This window comes from Manduca sexta, chromosome 6 (genome assembly GCF_014839805.1).
Source record: "Manduca sexta isolate Smith_Timp_Sample1 chromosome 6, JHU_Msex_v1.0, whole genome shotgun sequence".
Taxonomy (NCBI): Eukaryota; Metazoa; Arthropoda; class Insecta; order Lepidoptera; family Sphingidae; genus Manduca; species Manduca sexta.
This window is the reverse complement of record NC_051120.1, coordinates 1,618,354-1,639,650: the sequence shown is the minus strand read 5'-3', so window position 1 is coordinate 1,639,650 and position 21,297 is coordinate 1,618,354. Positions and strand designations below refer to the sequence as shown.

The 21,297-nt window shown below is 34.5% G+C and overlaps 2 protein-coding genes across 2 annotated transcripts in view; one reads left to right on the top strand and one right to left on the bottom strand.

The window, feature by feature from the left end:
- Positions 1–258: 258 nt before the first annotated feature.
- Positions 259–7,599, top strand: LOC115440921. Its single transcript, XM_030165437.2, has 2 exons — positions 259–681; positions 1,828–7,599. Exons 1-2 carry the CDS (start codon positions 451–453, stop codon positions 3,700–3,702), a joined length of 2,106 nt encoding a protein of 701 aa, XP_030021297.2. The 5' UTR covers positions 259–450; the 3' UTR covers positions 3,703–7,599.
- Positions 7,600–8,685: 1,086 nt separating this feature from the next.
- The window catches only part of LOC115440965 (IDLSRF-like peptide), a 73,013-nt gene continuing 60,401 nt past the window's right edge, over positions 8,686–21,297 (bottom strand). Inside the window, exons 4-5 of the mRNA XM_030165507.2 lie at positions 10,873–11,025; positions 8,686–10,517 (exon numbers count right to left, since the gene is read on the bottom strand). Coding sequence (XP_030021367.1) covers positions 10,324–10,517; positions 10,873–11,025 — 347 coding nt within the window. The 3' untranslated portion in view covers positions 8,686–10,323. The remainder of the gene's footprint in view (positions 10,518–10,872; positions 11,026–21,297) is intronic.

The following is a 21,297-nucleotide window of genomic DNA, read 5'->3' as shown; positions in this document are numbered from 1 at the left end:
TTTAGATTCTCCGTCTAAATTTAAGAGAACGTGTAAGTTCCGCTAACATAATAATAGAGCGCAGAAGTTAAATCTTTGTATAGCTTTTCTCGGATATGCAAGTTAATTACTCATCTCATAAAATGAAGGTATTCACAGCAATCTTATGATAGGTTTTGCACGCTGTTTCGCCTGTGTGAAATACCTTCCCAGTGTAAAAGTATCATTGTGTTATTTTCCAAAGCAATTGATATTGTATTATTTTTTTAATTGGTCACACTGTACGCTCATATGTTTTTCGGCCATGTTGTTTCGTGAACGAATAATTCATCGTTCTTGTACTTTTACAAGTTTTTATGTGAATCTAAATAACTGAAAAATGCTATCAAGATTACTGAACACATTGTAGAGTTGTATGTGAAATAAACAGTTTATGTCATAACGACAGACATTTTTGTATTGTGTGTCAAGATGGCCAAGAAAAAAGTTAAATCCAAAGCATCTAAGTCTTCTCATGCGGTGAAATCTTCAGCAGTAAACCCTAATCATGACGATGTGATAGCCGCCGCCTTAAGTACCGTTAATACGCCCGTCCTTTTGAAAGTTTGCAGACTATGCGAGACAAAAGATGGACCATTTTTGAACATTTTCGACTCTGATAGGTCGACGGCGAGGAAAATTGACTATTTGATGCCATTTGGGGTGAGATAATTTATACAATTCGATAGGAACACTTGCTAATTATTTAATTACGTTCATATAGTTATAAGTTATAATAAAATAATTTTCATATCATGCGCGCGTTTCACTTTGCCTTCATATTGTGCCTATTGATTGACATTTTATGAGCTCATCAACATTTTCAATGTTATTATGGTATTTGGTGGATAATTAAATATGATAATAACTCATTACAACGTTATTCACTTAATATTTTACCCAAAATTTTATACTACTGCTTTGCGAAATTGAAACTTGTATGTGTAAGTTAGATGCTTGGTATTCCTAAGAAATATTCATCCAGTAAAGTATATTATTCTGATATTCACATGCATGTTTGTAATCATGTATCAGAAAGTATAGCTAACTAATTTAATATGATAAGCAATTGGTTTGTTTACTTTGGGTGTGTGTGACTTCAAATTAACTTAGGAATTAATATGTTTGTGGCTGCATTATTTTGACTCACTTTTCTCTAAACAAATACTCATAATCACATTTGCTTTGGCAGTAGCCTTGGGGATGTATAATATTAGTGTCATGGTATAAATGATGCTTATGCTTAGCAGAGGTGGAACTTACAGATTCTAAATGAATCAATTAACATTTGAAAATCCCACATTTTGACCCATATATATTCCCGTAGTGTGTATATAACTTATTTCCATGTAAATCTGTTTATTAATTTGATCAGCAATAACCCTATGAAAAGATTACTTTTATAATGATATGTGACACAAATAGGGTGATTATAAAAATTTTAGATAAACTCAGATATACACACCTTTTATCCCTGATGTGGTAGGCAGAGCGCACTGGCGCACCCACTTTCAGCCATATTCTTATTCTTGTGTATTTTGTCTCACAATGTGATGGGGGCAAGCCTGTGACCATATTGGCCATAAATGCCAGACTCCAGGTTCTGAGTACAAAAATCCAATATAACTTTGCCCAATCTGGAGACTGAATTTAAGACCTCAGCACTGCTGTTGAGCCATAATCAAAAGATGCTTTTAACATATGCTATTTAGTAGTAGCAGAACTTACCAAACAGTTTTATATAGTTACTACCAAATTATGTGAATTGTTGAAGAAAAAAAAATAATAATGCCATATGATCTATTTCAGATTGCAGAGTATGATGATCTACCTCATAAAATATGCTTCCGCTGCTCAGCCAAGGTGGAGGAGCTTCATGAATTTGTGCAGAAATGTATTAAAACTCAACAAAGTTTGCATGAAGCATTGGGTAAGAAAGCTCCACTTCTTACTAAAAATAATCTCAGAACACAGTGGGAGGAGAAATTGAATAAATCCAACATCTCCAATGATGACATCTGTAATGCTCTTATAAAAAAAGCCCTGGAAGGTATTAAAGATATTCCTCTGGACCCTAATCTTGAGGAAGATGATGATAAGCCACTTAGACCTAAGATTTCAAAAATTGGTGCTGAGGCAGTCACAGTTAAAAAAGAACTACAAAATACAATGAAAACAGATAATGACACTGATGTCACCCTGAAGAACCTAAGATTGTCAATAGAAAAGTGTGATAACCACTTAAATCCAGGTGGCTTATCTGCTGCAAACAATAGTACTGTTTCTGTGAAAACAAGTGAAGATGTTTGTAGAAATTCTAAAACAGATGCCCAGCAAGAGAACAAACAAAATGCACCAAACAAAAATAAACACACTGATAGTGAAGAAGAGGAAAAGTTAAAAAAGCGACAAAAGAGTGATCCACCTTTTAACATAATGGACCATGTGACCACAATAAAAGTTAATAGTGTAGGAATATTGTTTCAGTGTAAATTGTGTAATCGAAACTTCTTAAAAAAAGAAGTTGTGGAGAATCATGGCTGTGCCAAAAATGGAATACCTAAAATAGATTTGACAGCTAATTTCCCTCCTCCAGAACCTCCTAAACCACCAAACACGGTAAAATACATCAAGCTTGATAACACTAAAAGGCCTTCTGCTATTAAAGATAAAGCAGAAGTAGAAAATAAGAAAGTTCCACCTGAGGCAACTGCTGAGAAACCTAAAATTAAAACTAAAATAGGTCCAGCTTCTAAAGTAAAAAAGTATACAGAAAATGAGTCTCAGAAGGAGTCTTCTGAGAAAAACACTAGTACATCAGAATCAAGTGTTGCACATACTTCGCCTGTTGTTTCTTTTCCAACAAATCCAAATACAAATGTTCTTTATAAACTAGTTCCTGGGCCCAATAACACTTTTACACTAGTCAGCGGAAATTCTACAGTTAATCAGGAAGCCACAGAAGAGACATCACAGAAAGGAAAGAAAAGAAAAGCATCTGATGAAAATCAAGATAGTAGAAAACCACTCTCACATACTAAAAGCAAACCTGAAACTCCCAATGGTGAGGTAATTGATTTAGAAACAGAAACTGAGACTGTGCCACCTCCTGTAGGGCAGCCATATCCAGTAGGTCTTTTTCAAACAAGGCCACATCATTCAACCACTTACCCATTAGCGGGTACTTCTGAAACACCTGCATTTACCACTCCAGCTATGAAAAAACAGTCATACACAGTTGTACAGACAGGCAATCCAAGCAAACTAGTAATTTCAACAAAATCTAAAGCATCCACTGAAGAAGTGCCAAGAAAACGCCCAAAGAAAACTAAACCTGAGGAAAATCCTAAAGTTGTGAAAGAACCTTATAGTGTTACTATTGAAGATGTTACTCCCCCTAAAGATCCTGGATTCTTTACATTCATTAATGTAGACCCATTGCTTCAACCGTCATATGTGTTACCCACCAACAACATAATACAGGAATCACAAATATCTACCTCCACTCCAGCTGTCAAAAACAAAACAGAGGCAAAAGATAAGTACTCATGTAACATGTGTGGCGAAGGGTTCTCGAGGGAGAAGAAGCTTCTTACTCACATACAGTCCCATTACAATAAGATGGACGAAGAAGATAAGCTAAGAGAAAAGAATTTGAGCAAACGGAGAGGAAAGAAATCTTAAAGCATATGGATTTCGATTGTGGTAGTTGTTCAAGAGATTCAGTGTTTGGTGTTGTTGATTTGTATGAACAGTTAAAATGTGATTTGTATTTTCAAGTCCGATATTTTAGGGATTTGCAAAATATTATGTTTTTTTTTACAATTGATCTGAAATATCGGTATTTTTAAATGCACACGGTAATAGAACCCAGTTCATAACAAGAGTTATTTCTAATTAATGTAAGTTGTACTACATTTTCAATATACTATAGTTTATAAATATGATATACTAGAAATTTGTATTCACATTTAGTTATTGTTTTATTAATAATGTATAGCTTAGATGGAATAATGTAAAATAATATTTGTCTTTGCATTAGAATTATCATAATATGCTATAAACATATATTTTGCTGTAAACAGTTACATGATAAAACTTTATTCAATTGAATATAATATTAAAAACAAACATAATTTTAACTTGATATTACATGTTAAAATTGCGTTTTTTTGGTCCTATAAAATTTGGTTTTCAACTTCAAATTGAATTCGATTTTGTAATATTGGTAACATTTACTTGTTAAAATTATTATTGGTGTTACAAAATAATTTTATTTTCTCAAATTGTTGTAAATATACATGGTCATTTTGACATTGCGTTATTAAATAAAACCATATATTTATGTTCTTCAAAATAACACTTTATAATAAATTACTCGAACCATAGATGTAAAATATAAAAGTTTTTTTTACATCATTTTATACGTGAGCACAGAGCAAAGAGATCCCCACTATGCCTGATGGTAAGTGAAATGGGGCCCAATAGAATGTCTAATGACGAGAGATAATATGATGATGATGATTACCCCTCGGCAGTCGACACAATTATTATGCTGGCCTGTTGGAACCGGATATACACAGGCTGATTCCGAAACGCGACACACTTACGTGGGCCACTATGGGCGGGTTTTAACACCTTGTGTACGATGGTCGCTATCTGGGCGCATATAAAATATATCCTTCCACCAGCAAAGTGTGAGTTTCGAACGAAGTAAAATATCAATAAAAAATAATTATAATTTTATACGCTCTAATGGCACTCCTAGTACCAATCTTAACGGAACTCATCGCAGCGGTAATGTCACACTTTCAGCGAGAAAAATAATCACGCACTCGCCATATTCCTATTAAACTACAAAATGGTTAAATAACCATAAATGTAAAATTGCGATCTTGGTGAAAATATTCGTTATTTATGGATGATTTTTGGCATAATGTTTTGCATAATATAAGCTAACGTCAAGGCGTGTATGTAGTTTCATTTATAAACAAATGTCAAAATGACCCTGTATTATAGTTTAGAACACGCGAAAAATTACATAAAATTGAATAAGTAAATAACTACAAAGGATCATATTAAATCAACCTCACCTCACACTTGTGTAGGAGTAAAATTTCAGATATTTAATGCATTAACTATTTAATGAATCAAGCTTAAGATGTCGTTTAAGCGCTTGTTCTCAGCTGAGTCGGCGCTGCTACATAAACAAAAGCAGCTATCAAAAACAATTATATGTGACTTAAAATGTCATTGAAAGTGATGTTAATAGGGGTTTATAATAGCGAATATCTTAAGATGCTGAGCTTCGGTTGATAATCTCAACTGACTTGAGAGCGGAACTGAGTTGTATTTATTAATACGGCCCGAAGACCCACATAATTGGCATCAGCTAACTTTGATGTCTATCTCGGACTTATTTATCATGGCCATTTGTTTATACTATATATGAAAATTCTAATGCAAATACGTTTTATGTAAACGTCATTCCACTGGTCCCGGATGCGCATGTTTTACACATTACCGTATGAAACAAATCAGAAATTAAAAATATATTTAATATTATAACACTATGTCATTTTGTATGTTATTATTATGTTGTAAGAACAGGTGAAATTTTAGACAACGATCAAAAGTAATCTATACAATCTTGCTTGATTAAGTTGGCAGATGAAAATTACTAGATATATTAAATTTGTTTTCGGACAGATTGAGCGTGCTCGTGGTACGCATAACACGCTTTTAAGTGCGCGTGCCGTATGTGTAACATGTTTAAGTGTTCTATATTTTAAATCTTAATACAGTTTATAAGACAAATTTTATGACTGTAGGCTAGTGCGTTTATTAATTCGTTATATAGGTTAAAATAGTATTCTATTTTGTCTTGTTGGTAATAAATTTCTTGACCTCAAAATGAAGATTGGCACGTAGTAATCTGTCAGTTAAAAGCTATGCTGGCCCTTAGAATGTGCGAAATAAACGCGACTCGTTAGTCGATGTCGTTTAGTTTTGATGTTTGTGATTGGTCGAGAGACCAATGCGTCAGTCACGTGTTAGTCTATCAACCAATCACAGTAAAACGACACGGAGTCTGGTTGTGGTTTTTTGCCTCATTCTAAGCACACTTGTGTAGGACACAGACTAAAAAACTTCATAAAGTAATAAATGGATTTTAAGGTAAATTGCCGATTGAACTGTAATTAATATCAATCTGCTCAGTCCTTCGATGATTTACACCTGTTTTCAAAAACGATCCCAATTTCAATCTTTAATCCGATTCCGAAAATGAACCAATCAAACTCATTTGTAAACGTGTCAAAAAAACTGTTCTGATTGGTCAATTTTTGATAGATAAAAGCAATTGGGAACGTTTAATGAAAATGGCGGTAAAACGCAGCTGGTTGTAGACTTTTAACTCATGTTAGGGTTATTAAAATATTCAAGCTACTATATGTGTAAATTGAAACTGGCTCTTTTGTTATAGAATGTGTTTTTAAATATAGAATTCCTATATTGACGTGACGTAGCGATTTTTGATTTTTGTTGTTTGTTCTTGAATATCTATGATGGTAGTACGTACGTGATTATATTTTAACTAAAACAAATACGTAAAACAAGTCTTGTCCAATTATTGCATGCAAAATTTTACAGTATTTTTTGACAACCAAGCATTATCTTATACTTTTTGTTTTAGCGTTATCTCGACTTGGTGGCAGGCTCCACCTTTAATTTCTCCAGTTTGCAGTCATTCATTGCTATCGTTTACATCTTGGCCGCATTCATTATTGAAGTACTTGTTCCTGAAAGGCCTTCGTGTTTTTATATATAAGATCTTTCCAATTTGTTCGATTTTCGGCTTCTTTTAAGGCAGTCGCAAAAGACAGTTCAGTGTGGGCAGTCACTTGTAATACACTAATAAAGTATTTATATTATGCATGGTGCACCAGTTACGTCTCTGCCTACCCCTTCGTCGGTACAAGGCGTGTATATAAAATTTACAAATATCTAACATCTGCCAACATAATCAAGTCACAGCGATTACATACTAGGCGTTTTTGTATGACTCACAACATTTTTTTTTATGTTCCCCTGTTTTCATCACCGGGAGAATCCTGCTAATGGGATACCGGATTCTGCCGGCTTAACAACAGGGCACATCAACAGTGTTGTAACTAGGGCGATACCAGCGGTCCCAAGGTACAGAGCGCAGAAACGACTTTGACCAGGAACATTTTTTGCGTCATGCATGGGCCTAGTTACTTCACTGCTGATACACGCTGTATTATTACAAATTGGGCGTGTTTGTAACGCATGCGTGCTCGTATTAGTGCGTATGTAAATACGAACAATTTCAAAATATCTTCATTACTTGAGATATTTTTATATTTATTAAGAAAATAATATAGACTATTTGATTATCCCCGATTAGATGTTTATGAATTAGTAATAAGTTGTTATTTTTTTTAAATTGGTGCTTACCAAGGTAATTTACGGTTAGCGTTATGGCATTTATTTTTGTCTTTACTGTTAAGTAAATCCAGTCGAGACTGTAGACAAAATTAAATACATAATATAACAAGATTCAGTTTTATTTTATGCATTACGTTAAAAAATTCTTACAGCGGCTATAGCCTAGTCGGGTGTGGAACGGACTGCCGAGGTTAATTTCCGGTAGGTAACGGCTTGGCTGTATCTCTGGCATTGCTTTAGTCCATGGACGGCGGATGCTGCTTACCATTAGGCGGACCGCTCCCTCGTTTGCCTACTAAGGCAATAAAAAAATGAATGTCCGCGATTCGAATCCCAAGTGCACACACCTCTGACTTCTAAAATTGTACTGTGTGAATTCTTTGTGAATTATCGCTTGCTTTAACGGTGAAGGAAAATTTTGAGGGTGTTTGAAGTCTACCAATCCGCACTAGGCCAGCGTGGTGGACTAAGATCTAATCCCTCTCAGTAGTAGAGGCTCGTGCCCAGCAGTGTGACAGTATATAACAGGGTTCGTATTATTTGTACCTTGTGTCGGTTAAAAGTTGTTTCTCCACCACTACTATTTAGAGTATGGCTTGGTTGATAAGCTATTGTTACGTAGGTAATATAATATTGACATTATTTTTTAAGATTTAAACTTAGGTGTAATCGAGTTTTTAATTCAACCTCGTAGTTTGATAACTGTAAATGCAAATTAACATGAGTTATTTCTTTAATGATTTATTACACTGTAAAATCATGGTGCGTTTCGAAATTCAAAGATATTATTAAATTAAAAACTGTTTAAAAAAGCAAGATTAAGCGCAACTGCGTAAAGATCTCTAGAATCGATATTTTTCCAGAGCTTTCGAAATAATCCTCTAAAAAGTCCTTATTCTACATTACCACTCGTATTGTGACATGTTTTGTATATCGGCTGTCGCTCCCAAATAATTTGGTCTCTACTTATATTGCTAGTATCTTCATAAAATTATTTCTCAGACGTGCCTCGAGATCAAAAAGAATTGAATGCCCCAACTGTTTCTTTGTAGGAATATTGCTTAAATTTGTAGTTTTTTTAAATTATTATTTCCCTTTATTTTAAAAAAATAACTTATCGTAAGATTAATTAAATATTGCCAGTTAATCGTACTTGGAATAGGTGCTAAAACAAAAGAATATGAAATGAAACACGAATTCAAGATGATTCATTTATTGGTTTATTAAGAACAATAAGCCATATATACTTAGTTTAAAACGTTTTCTAAACAGCTCGAAGATCGCCATATTAGACGTAATAGACATCTGACGCAAGTTAAAATTATAATATATCATTAAAAATCGACTTACTATCTACGTAATTGCAATTATACGACTAAACGAAGAGGGACCTACCTACTGGTACACAGAGTTGTGACTCAGGATTTGGCGCTTGGAAATATCTAAACGGATTATATAAGTACTTTAACTTCTGACAAATACAGGCTGCATTTTTGAACATCAGAATATGTTGATACTGAAATCTGTTGTCTTTAAATAGGTACTCATAACATATGTAGTCCGTAGTTTCGGTAATCCTACTATTCAATATAGATATTTAAGATATGGCAACATTGGTTTAAAATGCCACAAAATATTTCAGCTTCGTTAAAATTTTTAAGAACGCATTCTAATTTTAAATTGCTTTTGATTAAAATTTTGTTTTTTCTAGTCCTCTCAGTGTTTCGAATCCTTTGCCAATATTTCGTGTACCAAATCGTAATTTTAATGACACGATATCAATTTTGATACATTAATTCGTTGTCTCCTTAGCCCGCATTTGACAAAAGTTTATTACGATAGACATCAAGTGTAAGATCGAAAAATCACGTGATAATGTGAATATTTAGACGCTAAGTGAACGTAATATCTACCTACATTTCACCGACTACGCTTAATTTAAATAATCTAACATTAATCACATAAATTTGATATGTTTTGGATTTTCAGTGCAGCACCGTTGAGACTATGATTCCAATTGATATGACGTAAATGTTCCTACTAAAAGGGTCTATAAAATGTTTAAACACTACAATAACGATCATATTAAAATAATTGTACTTTATACGCTACTGTATTTATCTATGATATGTATTACATCCTACGATCTAAGATTATATTGATATGTATCCGTGGTCCTATTTGGATATTTTCCAAAAGCCAGATATAAAGCGCATGCATTCTTTCACCGATTCTTAATATCTAAGGACATTTCTTCAACACATCGACCGTCAGCTTTATATCTCGCTTAGAATGGACGCATTTCGTTTCGTCGGAGTCGCCTCTGATAAGAGTTGTGGGTAGAAGAGAATGGGTTGGGGCGACACATAGTTCACATCACACGGTAATAACTGTCAGGGTCATCACGCAGGGCATCACCATCTAAACACAGTCAATCGAAGGAATCCTAATACTTCGTACCGAAAACCCTACATGATAGGACGCGAGTACCTCACCCTGACAAAATCATATAGACCTAATGAAGCGTGTATACAAAAATATAGTATACCTACAAGAAAATTAATACCACCGCCTAAGCCTTCGTAAACAATAAATAAACACGAGATGTGGACGAAGCAGCCGTAATGGTCTACGTGGCCGGTTGTAGAGTTCCGGTTGCATCACTCATCTCGTTGGAATGGGATCTCACACACACTTTCTCACTGGGTAATGGGAGAAGGGAAATTACTTTCTCCTATACTTGAAAGGGTCGTAGGGCAGGTAGCTATAGAAGGAGGAGCTGAGAGGAGCGAATTGAACGACATGGTAGTAATCAGAGGCAGACTCCGGTGCTATTCAATCGAGGAAGCCGGTGTTGACCAGCTTCTCCAGGAAGAACTTGACGTCGCCAAGCTCGGAGTCCTTGATGCCGAGGGATTTGAGCATGCCGAGGTCGCCGTTCTCAACCGCCATGAACACGGAGCGCAGGTGTTCCAGGTCGGATCGCATCAGGTGTAGAGCAGCGCCGAAGTCTTCAATGGTTTGGGATTCTATAACAATGGATAGTATTTGGATCATAAATTGGCCGAGAAAACTGTTGCAAATGATTCCTGAAAAACTAATCTACCTTTAGAATGTGGCATAAAAACAATACGAAGGTGTGAATCGATTATGATGTTTGTGATTTGTTGAGAGACCAAAGCGAGAGTCCTGAGTTTATCTCTCCATCAATGAAAATAAAAGGACACAGAAAATTGTGTCATCATTTTACATTCTAAGCGGGTTACTCAGTAGGCAAATACTTAGGAGAACACAGATACCAATCATTTTTATGCTATAGATTTTACTATAGCTTTTGTTTATACTTTTATTGAATGTTGTTGAATGAGAGATTAGATTTCTTACCCGATAGAGCAATGGCGACTTTTTCTACACCGCCCAGCGGCTCCAGCGCATCTCTGGCTTTACTTCCAAACAGTTTCTCCAAGTAGTTGGGACCGTGGGAAGCCAACAGCGACTGCAAGAACGAAGCGGTTTCTTCCACCGGAGGGCGTTTTGCTGTAAAAGAAATATTTTATTTGTCAAATTTTGTTCATTTAGTTATGTTTTCGATTAGGTGTAAGATGCTTTAATGGATATACCTACTATTTGATTTATTACTCTACGAAGATAGCGTAGCTAATAACATTTAATCTTCATAGCAATAGTCTAGTAATGTGTATATTTTATTTATTTATTTATTTGAGAGGAAACGTTTAACCTCTACGACTTTATGCACCGGTTCTAAAACGACTTAAGACTTGAAAGACTCATGCATAGGAACGAGACCTTCCACTTTAAAATCAAAGATTACCCAAATGAAGACTGAAATAAAGCAACAAAGACAAAAACCCAGAAACCATTTGTATTTACGTAATACACAACCTTCAGTCCGCCGGGAACTGTTTCCAATATCAAATTTCATTAATGGATACGGTCCGTAACTCAATAACGGGACTCTAAAGGTCAGACCTTTCACCAAACACACGTAATTAGTTCTGAACTAATGAAATTAACTGAACGACGTAAATGAATCGAGCATCAATACATGGAAATTAATGTATGCTCAAAGTTATTAGAGATAATTTGGGATATTCTGTTCATCCATTGGGAACTGATGGGTTCATAGTGGGTCTTGTAATTGATGTAGATTGACTATTAAGTGTGCCAAACATGTAGTATTGCCTTTAATTTCGCCTGATCCATCACAAATCCTTACTGTGTTATGTTTGGAGCCAAGTGACAGCATATACGTAGATATGGCCAGATCGGGCAACGTAAAAATCTTTCCAAAAGGCACCCTTTTAATAAATTACAAGACAAGTTATCAATATTCATTACGTTTAAGTAAATTGAATTTATTTATAAAGACAATCTTTTAATTGAAAAATATAATGTTCAAGAAGGCTATTAAGAAAATAAATATAAAAGAAATGGCAGAAATTAATGGATTCAAGTTTCAGACGCTCAGCCATTAAAAATATTCAATGTTGCCAGAATAAATAATTATGATTTGTTAATTAAAATTTTGCTTTTGGAATAATTTGTTACGATACCTGTTTTACAAAATACTCCTGAAGTTATTATCTAGCTCGTTTTGATTAAACGTTTTTATAAAGTAATGAAGTAGGAATGACTAGGCACTTATAAATTGCTTTTAAAAAAATTACATTTTAATCCAGAACCTTCTTACTAGATCATAAACAACTAATTAATTACAAGAATTTTAAATAAACAATAAAAAATTACTCATGGTAAACGTAGCATGTTGAAAACAACATATATTTTTAGGTTTATTACAGATTTTATTATTAGAGAAGTTGATTTATAGTTATAGGTACTCAATAAAAAATCAGCTTCACGTAAAAAATAAATGGACATCTAACTATTTTATTAATTAAATAAATTTTAATATCGCATCGGACTCGTAGTCGCTGTAATACTTTTAGTTATTGTCGAAACTTGCACTTTATGTTGAGAAATTTCAGAATAAATTATTTTTTGCAAACATTATGAATTTTCAATGATTTCTATTGTTGTAATATTCGTCTGTATATCGTTAACAAATTCTCAATACTATTTTTGAAATATATTTTACTAATCATACATTCATGCCTCATATTTATCTAGATAGTTAAGTAGGTAGGTATTTCTTGCACCCCAATGAGACAGTCGAGTATTGACTTACGCGTACAATGGCCATTTGTTGTCACAAAATCCAATCCCATGACAATATTTTCAAGTCATATATACATTTGTTTCAGTAATCAAATCCTCAGCCAACTGGATCGTTCTATGCACTGTAATTTATACTTATAAGTATTTTTGCTATACCTACCTAATATTGAATTTGTGATCTTGCTACTTATGTTAGTTTACTTTATATTTCTGTGTAGGTAACATTATAACAAGTTGTATTGAGAAGAAAACCCCAACATCCTTTTGGCCGAGTTGGAATTTGAGCCCGCAAAAAAACTATCTACGCCATCGAGTCAGTCCTCGCACAGTTCGAGCCATATTTTTATCATATATCGCGAAAACTACTCGAAATAGGTTTGCTAAGTAATATTTAATTCGTACTAGAAATAGGTTTGCTAAGTAAATTGCTTATCACTGACATAAGTCCAGTCTAGGTTGATGCTAGGTGCCACGACATCCCATAAACGGTATACATAATTTACGCCTGATGTTGAATTACACAGGCCGACAAAATAATATTGATTAGCGAGGGATGATCATTTTTCGTCCCTCTCCGGCCCCACTCTTTCTGCACCTCACTTCGCTCACAGTCAGGTGGGGTCTCATTGTTGTGAACGTTTAAAAAAATAGAGCACCGAGTGGCATAGTAATCTCATCATTACTCAGAATACTAAATATTAAAATGTCCTTCAAAGCATAAAATATCACCCCCACAATTATACAAAAACATACGTTGTAGCCACAAGTTTATTTATATCAACACGAATGAGCGTTTATTAATGAAATAAACAGAATATGTTTAGGAAATAGTGATTTACGTAAATTGAGCTCCATTTGAGAGCGTGTTTACTGAATACGTGCTCGCCGTTGCTTTTAAATATTAAATTTTAATAGTTCACGTCAAAGGAAACGCTCTCGTCACTCCTTGCTACAAGCCCACACTCGCATATTAAATGTAATAACATCTACACATATAAACATATGTAGTATTAACGCCTGACGCGTTTGCCTTCATTTGGAAGGTTGATGAAATTACGTTGCTCTGTTTGGATCTCGTTTGCTCCATAAAAAATATAAACAACGGACGTGCTTCTTTGAATCTGTTAGGTTTGTCTACGGTAGACAGCTCGCGAGCACGAGCCAGTCTGTTTAAAGAATTAACTGATTTAATAATATTGTAAAAGAAAATGTTCTTCGAAAGACCTAAGTAAAAAGAAGAAGCTGTAAATAGTGATAATTCTTAACGCTTTTTTCTTTACGTTTGACTAAGTAGGATCCTGCTTAAAGATCTCAAGCATTAGAAATTCAGTTAGTTCTGCGAAATTATTTTATAAGTAATTTTGAGGAACTCTCATAACCTGAGAGATACTTAAGTATTTTAGACCGTCGCGTCAGTTTTAGTTATTCCATTTCGTCGTCCCTTTTGAATTTAAATAAAAATAGCGACCTAATTTCATTGGAACAAGCGTGGGCGAGATATTCTGATATTGTTTCAGAATAAAATGGTAGCTTCATGTTTTATTTGTGGTGAAACAAAAAAAGGTTTTATTAACTTGTACATTTTACGATTTTTAACAAATTAATGAACAAGTTAAACACGCCGCCCACCTGGCTGAAAAGAGTCATACCTTCTCATAAATAGTAGCAAATCATCCAGGACTTTGAATCATAAAGCACTCTCTGCCTTATATTAGTTGTTTACTGTCTACATTGCGTTATAAACAATTACTAGGCATTATGAGACTTAATGTCTTGAGGCACACGAAGAAATTATGAAACTTAGGTTACTCACAGCTCAACACAATAGTGCTGGCTGCAGATTGGGCAGAAATATACAATGCGGTGGTACTACGTGTTCAGATGGACGCTTACGAGAAACCTATCACAAAATACAATTTTAAAACAAGACGATAATATTGTACGTCAGTAAAAGTATTGTAATAAATAATCAATATTATAAGTGTGTAATCCAAGTAAGTACTAATCTAGGTTTGTAGGGCACCGGAGCCTCGTTTGATAATGGTGCATCACGTGCAAAGACAAGTCAGCTAAGTCTCTAAGGTCTTGTTATGATTCCTATTAAAATATGCTTCTTATTTAAACCAGATCTCTTTTTAGGAATATAAATTTAAGTAACATCAGAACGGTGAAAATATTCATATAAATTTGTTTATTTAAAAAAGGCGTTAGATGTCAAATCGACTTGACCTAAGTTTCCTTTCAAGATAATTTTAGAAATTAATTTTACGACATAATTTTCTAAATCGTTCTAAGACCTAGATCACATGCCGAAAGCCAAAAAATCCATTCTTAAAAGCCTAACTGATATAATTATTGTGAAATTCGCAAGTACAAACATTGAGTAGGAATGAATATTTCACCTTATAATTTATGAATACTTTATCGAAAGTTGGGAAACAATAAATATTTTACTCGGTAATTTATGTTGCTTTAAAGACAGTTTCCCTTTATTGCCATTAACATTATTAGAACTGTACTTTGCGACACGATCATTCAAAAACTGGGTTATAAATGAATCAATATTGTATCTGCTTTATTCATTTTTAGCATGCGTTGGGTAACTAATAAATGGGTCACGGTGAGCACTGTTAGATAGAAAATTCGAGAGGGTTTGTTATTACAACTTTTAATTTTTTTTAAATAGGAATCTTTTTTATTGACAGTTATTACAGCGGGGACAATACACCAATACGACACATATAACTGCCGCGGTGGTAATCGAGAAGCTAGTAAGTCAGAAAAAGCTGTTCGGCTTAACACGGTTAAAAATTATCTTATCGTCCTTGCTGCTGTTTATCAAACAAGCAAATGTATTTATAATTTACGTAAATTTATGAAACCTAGACAGGAAGAAAGTTCGTTTAACGTACGTTCCAAATAAGTAATAAAAAAATTGACCGCCGTTGACTTACTGCCCTATCGATTACCACGGCAGGCTAACGTGTTATAGTAACATTGTTTCATTTTGATACAATGACTATATTAATAGTTGCTTCATATTATTGTTCTAATCAACTAAGCAGAAATAACTGTCTAATAATCAACTACTGATTAGTCGAAATTGTTGGAAGAAGTCGAAATTTCACTGGTCTTAATTGACCCATGTATGTTATACTTACCAAGCTGAATAAATATACCAGAATACTGACCAATTAACACCTCATAAATGGTTCTTATCTTGAGAGTACGATATCTAGAGTTTTTTTTATCTTATCTTGGAGTTATTTAAATCTATACCTATATCCATCCTCTTTCCTCTTTAGTTGTTTTAATTGTATTTACCGTTATGTAGGTCAAACTACGGAAAAAAAACTGGCCCAACATTTCTACACGCTCTATTTCATTGATCATCATCGCATACATCGCGAAAATTTTTCATTTAGCAATGAGAACCATTAAATTTGCCACGGTATCGGCGCCGTGATATAGAAGCGATATTGGAACACTAAAATTGTAGCCGTCTTTATTTTATATAACAGTAACAAGAATATCAATAAAATCAGAGATAATATCACTCCATAGTCCCCCCACTCTATTTCAGGTGACATCAGGGGCCGCAGAAAAGAAGTCTTTCTACAATCATGAACGCTAATAAAATACAATTTCTTTTTTTTTATAAAAATTCGGCAAAGTGGCGTTACTGCATCTGATGTTAATCATAGTGAAGTCCATAGAAAGTGCCGACCGACCGAAGATACAAGCATCTCTGGACGGTCGGCACAGTTATGCCGGCCATAGTTGCTTCTTCACGCTCCGTTTGAAGGACCCTAGCTAGGTGGAGTGACGATCTGCGAAAGGTCGCTGGTAAGAACTGGATGCGACAGGCCGAAGACAGGGTAAAATGGCGCATATTGGAGGAGGCTTATGTCCAGCAGAGGACAAAGATATAGGCTGATGATGATGATGTTTGAAGGACTCGAAGTTGTAGAAAGGAGGGAACACGTATGCTAGCAAAATGTGTGAGGATGAGATTCTAGCGAAGTCACGTGGTGAAAGCAAATTAATAGATAAGAAAACTGTAGAAAGGCAATAGGTTAAAACATTTGGAACTTGTCTAAGGCTTTTGATAACCTTAAAATTATTTTATCTAGTTAGCTCTATAAATAAACATCATTTGGTTTCAAATTGTAGAATTGCAGTTTCATTAAATTGCAATGTGGGTGGCTTGCCAATGTCATTTAGAATGTCACTCGAATTTAAATGTCAACGTATTTAAATGTCAAATGTTGCAGATGGTTTTTAATTTACAGTTGTGTCTCGTCATGTAATACGTGGTGCATCTACGGATGTGTCATATATAGGTTTAATTTTCATCTTGAAAGTAACACTTTACAATAAACTCTAACAGTAAAATAAAAAAGTTTAATTGGCGAACAAAATCAATAACCAAAAAAAGGAAAAATGTGTTATTCATACACGAAAAATTTTTATGGGACCAATCTGGAGAGAAATTCTTTCGAATAAAAAAAGAATTTTCCAAATCGGTTCATAAATGAGCGAGTTCTGAGGTAACAAACATACAAAAAAAAAAAATTCACGTCGAATTGATAACCTCCTCCTTTTTTTGAAGTCGGTTAAAAAACACATGTACCTGTGTAGTTGTATTGTACAACTGCCGTGCTAAGGTCTCGGTTTTAATACCCGGATTGAGTAAAGTAATGATGGATTTTTCTGCTGAGTATCAGATCGGAATCTGGTGTCAGGTAAATGGCAATATATTTGCCTCGTATTAAATGGGACCTAATATATTTGGCGTATCAAATAGATCACCAAATAATATAAGTAGATATATAATTGTGAACGCATAAAAGAAACTATCTGGCGAATTGTCTGTGTGATTACCTCTATCTACCTTCGAGAAGCTAAGGCATAATGCAATATATACATATAGCATTGAATATACATCTATCTGCATGTTCAACGTTCTTTATCGCTGACCTGTGACCTGTTAAGTGGATTAGGTTAGCTAAAGATAGGTCCCAGTGGCGCGGTCTAGATTGCCTATATAAAGCCCTGACTGTAATCTAGTTTCTTGTAATGGCCGATAAATATTAAATGCTATCTCTTTAGGTAACTTCTTAATAAATAACTGATATATTTTATATGGACTTGGTACGTGATTTCTATAAAGTATTTTAGAATTTAGAAACATTATATTTGGGGTTCAACAGAAGAATTTATGACGAAACGTATAACAACAATTTGACTGTGTTTCTGCAGTAGCGGTCCAGTAACGTGTTCCAGTAAGTTAACTTACAACTTGGATGCTGTAGTCTGTAAAACCCTGCTTGCGACTTAACATCTAATTTCTCAGGGCGAAGAACGGTGTCATGTCATTTGTAATGCAAAATGTTGGTGGAGCTGTAATTTTAGGCGAGGTGCCGCCATTATACTTGTGCATATTTAATATAGACAACATCATGGTAAAATTCACAATTATAATTGCAACACGCTTTTAATTGAGGACCTAAATAAATGAATTTATATTTTATAAAGAATGTACAACCATCCCTCCAGCTAATTACAAGTTTACTTCTAAAAACATCTACACATGACCAAATTTCACATTTATAATATCAGTAAAAAGTAAGATTACTTAGATAGTCACATAAGAAGTAAGATTCATGCAGAATAAGTAACATATTATTCCTCGTAAATATACATTAAATTTAAATACACATTAAGGAGGAACTATCTATTAAGTAACTGCTCAATTATGAGCACACGGTCTTAATGTTTTTTATAGTATCTGTCTATAACTTGCTTCAGACTTTGAGTGAAATGAGACTTTAATTCAACTTATCGTGCAAAAATTATATAGAAATATAGATCACATTTCACATTCGTATCAAATAAAGTTCTTCAAATATGTGAAAGCGTTCCCTTTAACGAAAACATATTTCTCAACACTCCACAACTCCGCAGTGAGTTTAAATCTCGTTAAATATCTCTTTATGAGAGAGTACTGCTACCCTACATACTTGTAATTAAGAGCTCTTTCACATGTATATTGCTTTTTCTTTTTGATTTCTGCTCCAGTTTTTATTGAAATAAATGGGAATAGCTTCTCACCTAATGATAAGTGCTACGGCTGTCCATAAATTTACCTAAAATTTTAAAAGTGATAACATGTAGAGGTAAAATTGCTCTTTTTTATTGCTTTGAATGACGGGAAGAGCTTGCTGTTCGCCTGATGGCAAGCGATACGACCGCCCATAAACAGTAGAAATACTATCCAACACCTTGATTTTCAAAATATTGTTTGGTATTCCATCACGCTCGCCATCCAGAGACATGTTATGTTAAGTCCTTATAAGATCAGTAATTACACGGGCTACATTGAAATCAGTTGTTCAATTTAAATATAATCTCTTTACCAACTAAACTTGTAAATTACTCTAACTTATAATTACTGGTTTATTTATATTTTTACGCACATAAAATTTGGGATTTTGTTAGGTTAAGTACAGAATAAAAAATAATATTTGATTATATACTCTCTTTGACATCACGTCACATCGCTTGTGCGTAGAGACTAAAACATATATTTTCATATAAAAAAGGCTATGGCTATTATAATAAACTTAAAGTCGAGGTATAATAGTTTCGTTTTCAGTAAAAGAACATTCCATTTAACGTTTCGCTCCGTTTCACGAAAGCTTTTATCTACTAGAATCCTATCTTATTTCTAAGGGGCGTAGTCAGTGTGCTTGGGTATAGCCCACTTTGCATTTAAAATATTTCGGTAATGTGCGATAAGCAATTTTGTTAAGGATTACGAAATAAAGTCGAGATTATATTACAACACTTAGATAATAAGAGGTAAGATAGCCTAGTTGGTTGTGGAACGGACTGCCAAGACAAATGTCCGCAGGTTAAAAACTAAAGGGCACACACCTCTGACTTTTCTAAAAAATTATGTGTGTATTCTTTGTGAATTATCGCTTGCTTTAACGGTGAAGGAAAACACCGTAAGGAAACCTGCACACCTGAGAATTTCTCTATAGGAATTTCGAAGGTGTGTGAAGTCTACCAATCCGCACTAGGCCAGCGTGGTGGACTATGGCCTAATCCCTCTCAGTAGTAGAGGAGGCCCGTGCCCAACAGTGGGACCGTATATAATACAGGGCTGATATTCTTATTTAGATAATAAGCCTAGACCGTTCCCATTTGAGTAGTTTATAGGTTTAATGAAGGTGGAGGAAGCGCGAGAAGTATGCTAAAATCGTGCAAAGTGGGTATCCATAGTCTCTGCCCACCCTTATGGAATAGAAGGGTGATACTATGTATGTAGTTTATAGGTTTGTATTAAAAGATTTTACGGGAAAAAACGCATTTTCCTTATCACTACTTGAGTGGAACGGTTATGTTGGTATCTTGGACACTCGGGAGTAAAGTATCATCAGAACGAGCATTGGATTGAGTGTCTACACCTATGTACATCCTACTCCGGTATACCAAGGGAAAACCGCGGTGAACTTCGGTACTTCGGGACGGCCCCGCGGTATCTTGTTTGACTAAAATAGCTGCGCGAAATACTGTATTGATGGGACTAACAGTTAAAAAAACATTATCTCAAGCAACGTAAGCAAACAATATTATATCAATAATTATTTTATAATAGGAAATCAATTTTTAATTAATCAGCAACGCTTCCACTCATACTGCAGAGAATTCTTGGGTATTTTATTCAAAGCAGAAGAAACAGAATAGAGAAAATATAATATGTTATGCTGCCGGAAGCTACGAAGTACCTTACCAAGATTCGAACCCTTGTTACTACACAAACAAAACAATTTAGTTTAGAGGCTGTCAAACTTCATAATGAAAGGTTAATTTATATTTAACCCCCAAGCGGTTACCCTACGTCCATGTTAATTCCGTAATGCCTCTAAAATCGATCGGCTATAAATAGAAAGTTTAGAAGCATTTGTTCTACTTTACTACAATTTAACATTTTAAACTTTACGAACTGGAAATAAAGACAAAGTTTGTATATAATATCTAGGTTTTTATGGAATTGGCTGGCGAGACGAGTAGATAGTAATGACAATCATCACGCTTGCCTTAAAGTAACAATGTCATCTTGAATTGTGAAACACTCCAAAGCGCTGGACTCGACACTTTGGTACATTGTCTTTTAGTGTCCAGTAATTACCCCAGTAACAATGGATTTAAAACGAGGACACAGTTTTGCCAGTTGGATATAAGCGCTATAGTATTTAGACGGATTTTCTTGTTCGGCATTTACGCCTTTTTTGCCTAATGGGGTGGCTAGAGGCGCAACTAGTGTAACGATATTTTCGCCATGTGTATCCCCGTGATGTGATGGGGTGATCCTATCTTTATATCGGGCACAAATACCAGATCCCGGTTTGACATTGAGTAGTAAAACTCGAGACATTAGCACGGTAGTTGTACTGCATACAAGTACGTCATCGAAAAAGTACGTGAAGTTATTTATGTATAACAGATACCGATTATAACGACTAAATGCCGAGATCGCGCCAAATACACGTATAAAAAGAGTATCGTTTACATGGGCGTAGCTTGTGGAGGGGGGGGGGTCAA

Excerpts from the sequence above, each read along its gene's own strand:
- LOC115440921 (XM_030165437.2), top strand. The coding sequence starts at position 451 with ATGGCCAAGAAAAAAGTTAAATCCAAAGCATCTAAGTCTTCTCATGCG. Across the intron at positions 682-1,827 it reads ACTATTTGATGCCATTTGGG|ATTGCAGAGTATGATGATCT; the intron begins GTGAGATAATTT and ends GATCTATTTCAG.